The sequence below is a fragment of the Megalopta genalis genome, chromosome 3 (assembly GCF_051020955.1).
Source record: "Megalopta genalis isolate 19385.01 chromosome 3, iyMegGena1_principal, whole genome shotgun sequence".
Classification (NCBI taxonomy): Eukaryota; Metazoa; Arthropoda; class Insecta; order Hymenoptera; family Halictidae; genus Megalopta; species Megalopta genalis.
Genome location: NC_135015.1, coordinates 4802324 through 4815724, shown reverse-complemented (window position 1 = coordinate 4815724; position 13401 = coordinate 4802324). Strand labels below are relative to the sequence as shown.

Here is a 13401-nt window from a genome sequence, read left to right as displayed (position 1 = left end):
AACGGATTCTTATGCGATAGTTATATGAAGAATATTGAACACACGCGTATACATTTCATGCGTCCACATAACACCGGTTATAACACTCGTCAAAGAACTGACCGGTCCTTTAATAACCCTAGAATTCGAAATCGAGCCAGATGAAAAATGGAAAAGCCAGATGAAGATGTAAAGGCTGAACAAAATAACAAAATCAGCAGGTCAACTTCTTTGGCTACACAAAATTATGTATACTCGTATATTTACACATTCTTCAGCATTGCAAATAGAGCAACAGAACAGTGCTCATTTTTCTTATCACTTGTATCACGTGCTGACAGAAAATGAGACATGTTTCAAAATTGGAACGTTATGAAAGGAGACTAAACACGATGAATGTGTAAAAAATCGGGACACACGACGATCCCGAAAATGGTGTATCACGAAGACCGGTATTTGGAACTAAAAATAGGGGCAAATCTCTCCAAAAATCGGGACATCTGTTCACCCTACATGAACCCTATTTGGACGGCTGTGATGATGGAAGTGGGACGCGGTGTTACGAAAACACGGAACGCGTTCTCGGTCGCGGGTTGCCGCGGGCATCTCTTGCCGGGTCCGGCTGCTGTGCTTTATGGTTATAAACAAATCGTCAAGGCGTGGACTATCGTACTATGAAATACGCGAGTGGTGCACGTTAGACGGTGCTCGCCAGAAAGCGGCGTCGGTATTTGGCAAACGATGACAACGTCGTCGACACCACCTCCGGTTTGTCTGCGGTCCCAGGTACCCTAGACCGCAGCCTCTGCCTCTTCCACGGTCTGGTCCATCCTCGTCTCGGTCCTCTTACCGTCCATCTTTACTTTCCGTCTCTCTCCGCGTCTCTCTTTCTCCCTGGCCGAACCGCATCCCTCTTTCTCTCTCTCTCTCTCTCTCTCTCTCTCTCTCTCTCTCTCTCGGCAGGCCGTGGTCTCTCACTTTTCTGTCTATCGCGCGCGGCTCTGCTCTCTTCGCGTAAGAGAGCCACCGGAGGAGAGAAGGGGCAAAGACGCTTTTAGACACGGAGCGTCCACGAGCGTCGCGACGCCTTGAGAAGCAGTAGTCGCGTATCTTAGGCAGCTTCCACCTTGCCGGCTCGCGGCCTGAAACGTAACGCGATTCTCGTCGGTGGTGCCTTGCGCCCGCTCGAATCCTCGCGAATCCGGAGCGTGTGCCATCCTTGGCGAACGAGTGGTCCCCGCGAGGGACCTGGAAGCCAAGAACAAGGACGTCCGGCCGAGGAACGTCGCAACGTTGATCGTGGCCCGCCAAGCTGAGCGGACAACTTCTAGTTGGACGAGTTAAATTTGGGTCGAGGCTTTTGGACTCGTCTCTGGAACACGGTGCGCTCGATCGGCGATCCTCCCTCGATCTTCTCGCCTCTGTCCAGAGAACGCACAGTGTAACGGAGCTGGCCAGCTTCTCGGCGAACCGTTGCGGTCAGCTGAATTTCAGCCGGATCTGCGAAGTCTAAATTAATCTGGAGCCCGTTGTTGAGGTCCGGCACACGGGCCTGGTGGCGTAAAAAAGCGCGTAAAGTCTCGTTCAACGAGGAACAAAAATAAGCGTGATCAGGGGACCCGGATCAGTTTCTCCGGCGAGGGATCGCGCGCCGGACTGCTGACGGTGCCCGCGAGAGAACAAGTGGCTGCGATCGTCCTTTTCCTCTTGGCGACCTTGCCACGCATCGTCGCGGCGCCCGCAAAGCTGGCTCCCTTCAAGACTCGGCTGGGTGGTCGGCCAGATCGGCAGATCTCGAGGAAGAAAGCGCCGCTTTCGTCCATCGAGATTCGTCCATCGGGATCGTCGTGGCTCGATCCTCGCGGCCAGTCGTAGGACAGGATATATAATACAGTGCTTCGCATGGTGGTGCATGGTGTTCTGCCTTCTCGAGAATCGCGAGTGACTCCCCGGCGATGATCTAGTGCCCTTCGCGGAAGTGGGACGGCTGCCTGGGTCGTCGGTCGGTGATCGTGTCCGAACGGTGAAAACGATTCCGCGAAAGTGGTTCGCGTGGCGAAGAAGGAAAAGGACGCGACGATGGCGGAGCGTCCTGGTGGTAGGCGACGCTCGCGTCGCGACAGCGTGGAGACCGGCGTGACCGCTAAGGTCACGCCGCCGACCTCCAAGGACCGGAGAACCAAGCGGTCCAGCAAGCCGATCAAGGAGCGATGGCTGCTCACCAGGAAGACCTGGCGGTACATGGCGGATGCCGGCAGACGGTTGATCCCCGACGGGACCCACAACCGGCCGGAGGACATCCCAAAGATCGAGCAGTACTTCCAGGAGGTCTGCCAGAAGGAGCCGAGGTTCCTGCTCTGGAGGAAAGGCTCGTGTCCCGGGACTTTAGGCTTCCGGGCACCGAGGCGTAGAAGGCCGATCAAGGGTGGTAGTTGCAGGACGAAAGCCAGCTCGGCTGACGAGGCCGACGATCTCAGAGGACCCGCTCAAGCCTTCGTCTTGCAAGCTACCACGACCGGGAAGTTCGACTTGGCCAAGGCTAAGCGTGAATGGCTGCTCGCGACCGAAGGTGGTAGCACACCGTCGACTCCTGTGGAGCGCAGGAAGTTCCAGCAGGAGGACACGGAGGCCAAGGCCTTGGCAGACATGCTGCAGAAGTACCTGAACATGCAGAGCGACGTCGCTGGCACGACGAAGTCGGGCGGCAGGTCCGAGCTGACTGGCAAGGATGCTTTCGATTACCAGAGCCTAATAGACAGGCTCCAGCAGCATTTGGACATGATGGTCGCGCAGGCTAGGCTGGAGGAGCTCTCGGTGCGGCAGTCCTCTGCGGAGAAAGACAAGGATAAGGACAGGGACAAGGTGCCGAAGTCCATGCAGCATTACCAGGGCGATTACGTGCACAAGTCCTTGATGGAGACTATCGGCCGGTACTATAACAAATCGGGCACCAGACAGCACGTGATCACGGACATTCTGACGGATCGGAAGCTGCTGGAGAAACTGTATTTCGACCTGAGGTGCACCAGGGGGTTCAGAGGTCCTCGAGCGACAGGTGCTTATACATCGCCCTCGTCGAGATGGTGGACTCATCAGCGCACCAAATTACCTACGAAAGACGAGGACTGGTTATCCACCTGGAGGGATCCAATTTCTACACCCCCTCTGATCGCTGTCCAGGAACCCAGCACCGATCGTGGGCCCATAGACGGCGGTGTACAGACCGATCCTGTTTCTCGGGAAGTGCTGGACGCTATTCTGTTGGAAAAGGAGAGGGAAGAAGCATTGCAGGAGAAACCGGCGCAAAAAGCCAGCAGCAGAAGACGCAGCAGCGTGGACAACGACGATGTCTCTCCATCCGTCAGCGATACCATCAAGAGGTACCTGCGGATGGCCAGGAAGAAGTCCATGGACGCCGATAAGATCGACAGGTTCAAGCGCGTGAACTACGACCGCAACCTCCGGAACATCAAGGCCAAAGGAGAGATCACGAAGATGAGCGACGACGACGGCAACAATAAGGGCTGCCAGACCGAGGACAATTGGGCGGTGAATTACAGGGAGATGTCGTCGATAGAAAACCCTTCTGAAAACTTGTCCGATGTTGATACAACCGGTTCGCCGGCGAGTCGAAACGCGAGTTCGAGGAGCAGCATCGACGCTGGCCTCGGCTCCGAAGAGCCGCTGACCCCCAAGCATCATCATCACCAGTCCTTCCTATCCCATCTCCTTCACGGTTCCAACGCGCACAAGGACAAGCCGCACTCGGCACCCGGTTCGCCGGCACTCACCTCGTCGTCGACAAATTCCGCAGGTGGCACAGCGATGCAGAAGAGCAAGTCCTCGAGCAGCGTGGTGCATCACGGCAGCAGACTGGTCGCCAAGAAGATATGGCGGTCCCGCAGCAAGAGCACCTCGAGGGCGTCCAATCAACCCTCCGTCTGGACCCCCCAAGTAAGTTCTCTTCAGCTTATGTCTTTTCAGCCTGATTTTCGCATTCGCTGCTGCTTTAGATAGCTTGAGACAGATCAACAGTTTTGAAAATGTAGATCGATGTCATAGAAAATGATGTCATGAAAAATGGTAAGCGGAGTTCTGGATATTTGGTTGTCCATTCAATGGTTAAAAAGCACATTTTTGTGCAGACTTTCATAGCGAATAAAGTAAGCTATGACTGGCAGAAAATTAAGTAATTTGAAACAGTAGCAAGGTTGAAACAATTCAAGCGTGTTTATGTACTATTATATCTTTAACAGACTGAAACTCTCGATGTAAGAAATTCCAATTCAACTTCCGTTCGATGGATTCGATGACGAACATTTTTATTTTTATACAGCAACACGCGTCAGTCACTTTTAGAGCTCGGTAGGTTAAGTGTCAAATGAGAAAAATGTATAAGCAGGGAACAGAATAAATGTAGACTTCGTGTTCCTTTAAGCTGTGAGTAGCATCCACTTTTCTAATTAAAGGATGGATCCGAGTACGTTCCTCGTAGAGACCAGCAAAATCATTGTCAAGCAGCGCTTCTTTTTTGTTTTAAACGAATTTTATTTACGGTCCGTAAACGAAACAAGAACGAACTGCGCGCGCTATACATAGAGTTCTCCCTTGCCAAAACACGTCTACGAATAATTTGCTTAAACCACCTGTCGCCGCATAGCCGGGAGTGTCCGCCTCGTTATGAGAAAGAAAACGAATTAATGATGTCGCTATTAAGGTCCGCCGCGAAAATAGAGTGTCGCTATTAATAACGACGCTAATCCGGCCGTTTTCTTAATAATACCCGTGGATTAATATTTCGTATTACCATTGTGCGGACCATTTCCCTGTGCAGCGTATCGTTAAATTGCTGGCTGACTTTAAGCTGTTCGTTTTCGAAGCGGCGTTCGTTAATTAACGGCCAGTTCGTCAGAAACTGCGGATCGAAATCAAACGAAGATCCTTCCTTCCATTCGCAATCAAGTTCGAGAAGTTTAAAAATTTGTGTAACAAGAACTGCATAGACAGAAATTGGTAAAGTAGTTGAAACAGATGCGACATGGTAGCTGTCGAACATATTCTAGGCGTTTCCGAGGTTTCGAGGACAACGTAAAGCCTCAAAATTGAATCGCACTGTGATTTGTGGTTACGTTCAAGGTTATACGAAGATAATCGTGTGGTTTACTAAAGAATTCAATTTTACATCGACCACGATAGCGTGCCGATCCAAAGGTGCTGCTTCGTAAAGAAGTCAACGATGACCTTGAACTTTTAGAACGCGAGTATCCAAGAAGTCCTATCGTTTCGTAAGAAAATCGACGTTATCGAGCACATATGAAAGTCGTTTACTTAAAAAAAGGAATGCACGCGCGGAAGGATAAACATTTTCGCCCGGGATCCCGAAAATGCCGAAACAAACACGTCCTACGATTCTTCTAGTCCGGGTTGCTTCAACAGGCTTAAGCGTTGACGTACGTTGTACACGGTGCACACTGGCTATACACAATATTCGATCTAAATCGGTAATCCAAACGTCACGCAATCTCTTTGAAATATCCAAGCCATGACACCTTTTCGGTTTTCTTCTTCTTGTTCTCTGGGCGTCGTGTGCACCTTTCGGGTCGATCCGCTCGCCTCTTCGCCGGCTTCTTCGAGGATCTATCTCATCGGTTCGACAGTCGGTCTATTTTTCTTTCCTCCTCGTCCTCTTCCTCCGGCTCCCCTTTTCGCGCGTGCCCCTCCCACACCCCCCGGTTCGCCGCCGTTTAATATCTCCGTGTGACCGAGTACGCCGGACGATGTGAAAGAGAAAAAGGAGGAGGCCGCGAGAATAAGAAGAAGAGACTCGACCTTGCCGGCGGCGATCTCGTTAAGTGGTAAGCGCGATAACCAATTTAGGGCCTCGGAATTTCGCTGGCGCCGCCAGAAATAGTCAGCCCACGGTGGTGTGTATAAACTATACTTAACCCCTGCGCTACTACTACTACGTGCATCGTCGACACACCGGCGCGTGTAGTCCTCTACTACCAGCCGCGTGCAGTTACAACTACGGTGGTCGGGAATCATGGTGCCCGCTGCAACTGTCATTCTCTCGGCATACGAATCCGTTATTGATCGATAAACGGCAACAGATGCTCGGAAATCTGCTGCAGGTTCTTCTCCGGTTGGTCGATGTTCTCGAGAATGATGTGAGCTTTTTAATTTTAGTATTAGACATTTGAGATTCTCGCACGGAAACTGCAATTCTTGCAGAATAGTCGCTGTGTAAGTTTCGTAACTTGAAAAATCATTGGTGACACATGGACAACAATAAAGGAATCTCAAATATCTACTGCAGATTCTGATTTAATCGTTCGTTGATCTGGAAGAGGATATAGCTTTTTACCATTTTATAATTGTAACATTCACACAGAAACGGCAATTCTTGCAGGATAGTCGCTGTGTAAGTTTCGTAACTTGAAAAATCATTGGTGACACGTGGACAACAATAAAGGAATCTCAAATATCTACTGCAGATTCTGATTTAATCGTTCGTTGATCTGGAAGAGGATATAGTTTTTTACCATTTTATAATTGTAACATTCACACAGAAACTGAAATTCTTCCAGACTAGTTGCAGTGCCACTTTCGAGATTATCAAATCAGTTATCCATTCATGAACAACACTAAACAAGTCTTAAAAATCCACTCCAAGTTCTAAACTGGTAGCATAATGTCCTGGAAGAGGATGCAGTCGTTTGAGATTGTCAGCCAGTGACAGTAATTTCTAAAAATTCCTTCTGTCATTTTCTGTTGGTGCCACTTCTAAATATGCGACTGTTGCACAAATATCTTGAAACGATCCTTGATAATCTATCAACAGTTTCATTTTGGCAATTCGATGTCCTTAAGGAAGATGTTAAGGTAAATAGTTGGAGAACATGTTGATTCTCAATTCTGATATTGACTATTCATGAATTTTGACTATTTAAAATGAGATCACAGTAGCATGAGATCACAAAATGAGCACAGTAGTCCTAATTCATAAAGTTTGATTGTAGTATCATTTTTTTGAGATTCTAAAACTATTATGATTACACGAAAGTACCAACAAGTATGAAAAAGTTGATACAACTTCTATACTTCCAGCTTAATGTACTGATTCTAAAAAAAAACCCTTTAAAATTATGACAAAAAAGCTGCTACGACTTGATTTTCGAATCACCTTGTAGATCCCGAAATTTGATTTTGCACAGTCGTTTAGGTAACAGTTGGAATTATCTAGATAGGAAATGCATAGATTTTCATTAGAAATCGGGGAGGATCCTTTGATCCATACTTTCTAGCACGGTTTGTTGTTCAACGACGAGAGAAGGGAACACAAAAATATACTCGAAGACGAAGACCATTAAAAATAAACCGATCCGACATTCGGGATTCATTACTCGGCTGTGTACATTTTCCAACATTGTAGAGATTGCGAATTCAACCTGTCAGCGACACCTGCATAGTGCAACTAACATTTTGACATGATCAGGCAGCTCGTACGTCGAAATAGCTTAGCATAGAAATGTTGATTTTGAATGCATTTGCTATTTTAGATGTTCGTGTTCTAATCCCTCGATCGATCCCACTTTCGAAAACGGTCTTCACTTTACAAACTCGCTTCTTTGCAGAAAACCATGTATCCTGTTGTTAAATATTGTTCCAAGACTTTAAAGTAAACCACCTTCAACCACTATTACCGCTGTTCTGTGCCACTTTTTTCATCATCGAGACTGTAAAAATCAGTTATTATTATTACGATATATTCGTCTTCCAATTAATATAATAACGCGAACAGTTCCGATGTTCAGGTCGCCTAATTGCGACTGTAAAGAGGGATGAAGCCTAGGCATTCGGCGAATATACTGAATCCAGGAAGCGATCGCGATAAATTAGCCGAGCTCTGCGCGTTGTTCTTGAAACGGTTAAACGGAATCACGATCGTAAATTATTGGACATCGTTGTCCCCGAGCGAGGATGCCGCTCGATAATATTTGAATCCGAAATTGACGGGGAGCCAATTCATTACATCAGAGGCAGCGAATTTTCCGGGGACGCTCGAGAACAGCCGAATGCGAAAACAAAGTCCCGATCACTGTTTGCTCGTCATTATTCGGTCATGCGTGTTCATTGAGGACGACGATGTTTACGAATATTGTACTCCCAATTGTCCACAAACGTTGAATTGAACATGAAATCCATTGGAAACGACTTTGTAGCTTATTTTCGGTAAAATCACATTCTTTTTAATGCAACTATTGTTACCGACGATGTTCCATATTATCGTTGTACGTTTTATAGTTTTTAGAGCATGACAGTATTTTAGACAGGATTATAAGGATTTTAACCCTAGAAAGATAACCATATGACAACGTACGTAAAAGATAACCATACGCTTCAGAGGCGTATGCTTTTCTAAGGCGTCAATTTTATACTAACAATGGATATTTATTTAAGTTAATCTAGTCATTTTAAAGGTTTGGCATTATTGTAAAAATAAAATGCATTTATATTATATTTTTTTATATTTTATGTAATTTTAAACTTAAATCACTAGACCTCTATGAAAAACGGTGCAGTCAGTTGTTTATTTCGCAGGCGCCTCTGCGACGTAGGTTATCTTTCTCGGGTTAATCTTGTTTCTCGCCTTCGTTGCCATCTTCGATGCATCAAGATCATAATTCCGATACAATTACGTCAATAAAGTGACTTTTTTGCGTCACTTTTCGATGCTGGTGATATTATACTTTTTTAAAGTATTTATCGTTGCAGTCATTTTATTCGTCCACTTTTTGAAATATACGAATATTGTAGGCAGAATCATAAAGGTTTCATTCTTGTTGATAACTTATGTGATCTTCTCGAATTAACATCTCCGCTTTAACATTAACGTTGCTCAAACGTCTGGAGCCGTTGATAATTTTTGACAACCGTTGTTTCGGGTTTAAAAAAAGGCGACTTCGATTCCGCGGTTGATCTCTCGGCGCAGAATTTTGCTGATGAAAAAGAGACAGGGAAGTCGGTAAACAAAATTCCCGTGGACGCGCATGAAAATATAACGGTATGTACGTAATATCTCGGTTGTTTTCCTCCCGTCTGTTTGGTAATTGAGGCGGCTAGAAATAACCAGAAATTTCAATTTCGTTACGACCTCCCATCCCGTTGCTGTCACGACCGAAACGAAGGCGCGATTGCTTTCTCGCGACAATATGAAACGATCGATGACGATCGCGCCGTTGATCCGACGAATTAAATAATTTCGACGATTTAATATTGCCGGGGCGGGGATTCGACAACGTTTATCACAGAACGCGGAACCGAGGCGTAATTGAAACTTACTACGCAGAAGTTTTAATTAAAACTACCTCGTTCTCGAGGTCTTAGCGTTGCTTCGCTTTTGTACACAGGTTATAATACTTCGCACGCTTACGAGTTTAATGAACTTATTTCGCCGTTTCTCTCCGCAGCACTTTTTCATGATTCCCGATTCAAACGAATGAAGCGATTTGCAATAATGCATCGTAATTAGTTTCTGCGTCGAACGCGAAAGTTCGAACCAATACATTCTCTTCCTCGGCGCTTTGAACTTCGCGATTCATTTTTAAACTTATTTAATTTCCGTTTGCCTCTTTCTCGTAATTGCATTCGAAACCAGGAAAGTAGCCGGCAAAGGGTAACTGCCGGGACTCATTTATTTCACGGAGACAGGCTTAGTAACTAATTGCCGACTAGAATGGGAACAATGTGCCAACTACCCGGAATCGGTTATTAAGTGACAACGTGCGAAACAAAACCATGGTTCAAATGCCAATAAATTTCCCAACGTTATTGCTCGCGGATCAAATATAGTATCAACTTGGCGTATGTGAACTCGTTGGTGGATGTCGTAAGCATTCATTTATTCAAAGTGGGAATGCCATAATAATTTCAGTTTAGTCATTGCAGGTATTCCATTAAAATACAGATTAAGGAATTATCATTTTATCAATTCATAATTGGACGTACTTTACTTGGACGTCTTCATTAACCACCATACTCTATTGAAAAATAATTCCATAATAATTTCAGTTTAGTTATTGCAGGTATTCCATTGAAATACAGATCAAGGAATTTTCATTTTATCAATCCATAATTGGACATACTTTACTTCAACGTCTTCATTAACCACCATACTCTATTGAAAAATAAATCCATAATAATTTCAGTTTAGTTATTGCAGGTATTCCATTGAAATACAGATTAAGGAATTTTCATTTTATCAATCCATAATTGGACGTACTTTACTTCAACGTCTTCATTAACCACCATACTCTATTGAAAAATAATTCCATAATAATTTCAGTTTAGTTATTGCAGGTATTCCATTGAAATACAGATTAAGGAATTTTCATTTTATAAATCCATAATTGGACGTACTTTACTTCAACGTCTTCATTAACCACCATACTCTATTGGAAAATAATTCCATAATAATTTCAGTTTAGTTATTGCAGGTATTCCATTGAAATACAGATTAAGGAATTTTCATTTTATCAATTCATAATTGGACGTACTTTACTTCAACGTCTTCATTAACCACTATACTCCATTGAAAAATAATTCCATAATAATTTCAGTTTAGTTATTGCACAGGTATTCCATTGAAATACAGATTAAGGAATTTTCATTTTATCAATCCATAATTGGACGTACTTTACTGCAACGTCTTCATTAACCACCATACTCTATTGAAAAATAATTCCATAATAATTTCAGTTTAGTTATTGCAGGTATTCCATTAAAATACAGATTAAGGAATTATCATTTTATCAATTCATAATTGGACGTACTTTACTTCAACGTCTTCATTAACCACCATACTCTATTGAAAAATAATTCCATCGGAAATACTAAGACAAAATACGCCTTACTATCCTCTATACCTTAGATCAATAAATTACAGTTCACTGCAAATTCCACAGTTTTAAAGAAGTACGTTCTGCGAATGAATGAAAGTTCAGGCTGTGCAACGCAGGGAAGAATAAAATAGTTAAAAATTAAAGGCACTTTTGTTCAAAATGTTTCGTGCAGAGTTTCAATTATTTGCATGCATCGTAACTTAATATTTGCGCGTACCTCGATGCTCTATGAAAATGTAGACTGTGTATTCAACTGTTTCAAGAACCCCTATTTGCGGTGTGTTATACGGGCATCTGGTCGCATAACGATTAATCTTTTACGCGTGCGGGATCGTTGCAACAAGAGAAAGTTCTCAGAGCGTGTTATGTTTCAGGGAAAGTGTACCTGGGCGGGAACCAGTGGGCGACGAGTCACCCTGCAGGATACTCCGCTACGATCGCTGTCAGAAGTCGAGAGGAAGGTACTTTGCAAGGTGGCAGTCGCAAAACTTCAGGCCCTGAATTTGGGGGTTCACATCAGACCGCCCAGTGGTGAGTTTCTTTAGCTTTTTCATTGTCTCAGCCCTTTAACAACAAAATTTTAACACATTGTCAAAGTTCAAGAGAAGATCAAAGAAAATTCAAAAGTCAATTTTAGCGACTCCTCTTTCAATGCTTCTTCATTTAACAGAACCTAAACATGTTTAAGACGTTAGGTGCCGAGAAGTAACCCCAAAAATTCATATAAAATCGAAGTGATTTAATTAACGAAACTGAAAATAGGAAACTAAAATCTATCACAGTGAGTGTTACTGTTACTCTTTCGGATTCTAAACGACCTAAAAAAATTCTATTCGTACGAATATATTAGAATGAAAATGAATTTCGAAAATTAGTAAAAAATTCACGTCGCCCATGTATGTAACCGACACTGCACTTATCGAGTTAGCATAGTGCAATGTATCAGAATCAAATCTAATTACGTAAAAATTGTTTTAAATTACAATACAGTAATTTGTAATAACCATTCGAGTGAAAAAGGTTTATAATCGTGTCTATCACTTGCGGAAGTCTTGTTAAAGTGGTGCCAGCGGTAAATTGATTTTGTAATCGTCAACGTTATTCAGCAATGCAGAGCAGTATCGTATTTCACCGAATCCCATTTGCCCCGGAGCGTTCTGTGTTCCTTTGTTCCACTTCCGTATCAAAGCGGAAGTGAATGAATGAAACCACAATATGGGAAAGAGAGCACAAAGATTTCTTATTGGCACTTGAGTCTAATAATAATGCGGTGCCATGAATAGCTGTCGATTCGACGAATAATTGATGTCAGAGCGAGGCGATTTAATAAATATATCAAGTGGAAAGCGCTTATTCGTTTTGTATTGTTTTTTTTTCTGTATGCAGAATCTCTCAGCGGCACCTCTATTACTGCAAAGCCGAAGAGGAGAGCACCTTTACTCAAGAGGAAAGCTCTCACGACAGGTTTCTTCGACAACAAAGGGAAGGATGATAAGGAGAAGGGTGAGTGACAGGTGTACACTTGTTAGTCGTGTTATTTTGTTAAACGGTTGGGAAACATGGGAGATCGGTCGATTCTCGTGTATCTGCGCTGCTTCAGACCTTCCATCTTGGGATCAATTAGAGCTAGAGGAAAAGTTTCAAGGTCGAGAAACTTTGAGAAGTTCGAAGGTTGGACGTTCTGAACGTGTTCGAAGTCTTGCAGGTCGTCAAAGTTTTCAGAGTCACCGAAAGTCTGCAACATTAGGGCTATTTGAAAGTTTCGAATATCTTGAAAAACTTGAAAAGTCTCGAGAATCTCGAGGGTTGTGGAAGTCTTGAAACACCATGTCTTAAAATACTTGAAGAACGTTACTGTGAAAACCTTGAAAAACTTTGTCTTGGAAACCTCGAAAATCTTCGTCTTGAAGACCATGAAGAACTTCGTATTGGAAATCTTGCAAAACATTGTTTTGAAATCCTTGGAAATCTTTGTTTTGAAAGCCTGGAAAATCTTCACCTCGCGGGGCTTAAAAATCTTAAAAATCTGAGTTTTGAAAATGTTGAAAGAGTCTTCAGTGTCTTGAAAATCAGAAAAATCTCAAAAACAACAGTGCTCTTGGCAATCTCGAGTCGCTTGGAAATCCCGGAAGTCTTGAGGATCCCGAAAGCCTTGAATGTCTCGTGCAGACAACAACAAACGCCAGCTAGACTTTCGACGTCTCCTAGCGAATTCCAATCGGGGCGCAGCAATAGAAATTCACTGGATATAGAGTAAATAATTAAATGCGGTGAATTAAGTGCGTAGTTTAATGCGCGGAAAGCGGCACAGTTACCGGTCGCAGATTTATCGTCCGATTATTTGTTTGGAGAATAACTAGTCCAGCTATTTTCAGGTGCGACTCTGTTTGCTGAAGTTTGCTAGGAGGCTACTCTATCATTTTATGCGTTTACGACATGCCCGCGTGCGCGTATTTCGATTTAATCGAGTCGTAGGAAAGACAAATATTATCGTTGGGACAAATTTCGCTGCTGATCGGAT

The 13401-nt window shown here is 44.0% G+C and overlaps 1 protein-coding gene across 2 annotated transcripts in view; it reads left to right on the top strand.

Moving 5' to 3' along the window:
- The first annotated feature begins 917 nt into the window (after positions 1-917).
- The window catches only part of RhoGAP102A (Rho GTPase activating protein at 102A), a 35871-nt gene continuing 23387 nt past the window's right edge, over positions 918-13401 (top strand). Inside the window, exons 1-3 of one of the 2 annotated variants that reach the window (XM_076519684.1) lie at positions 918-3933; positions 11255-11411; positions 12267-12383. In XM_076519684.1, coding sequence (XP_076375799.1) covers positions 2059-3933; positions 11255-11411; positions 12267-12383 — 2149 coding nt within the window. In that variant the 5' untranslated portion in view covers positions 918-2058. The remainder of the gene's footprint in view (positions 3934-11254; positions 11412-12266; positions 12384-13401) is intronic. The other variant, XM_076519685.1, reaches the window with a different exon arrangement.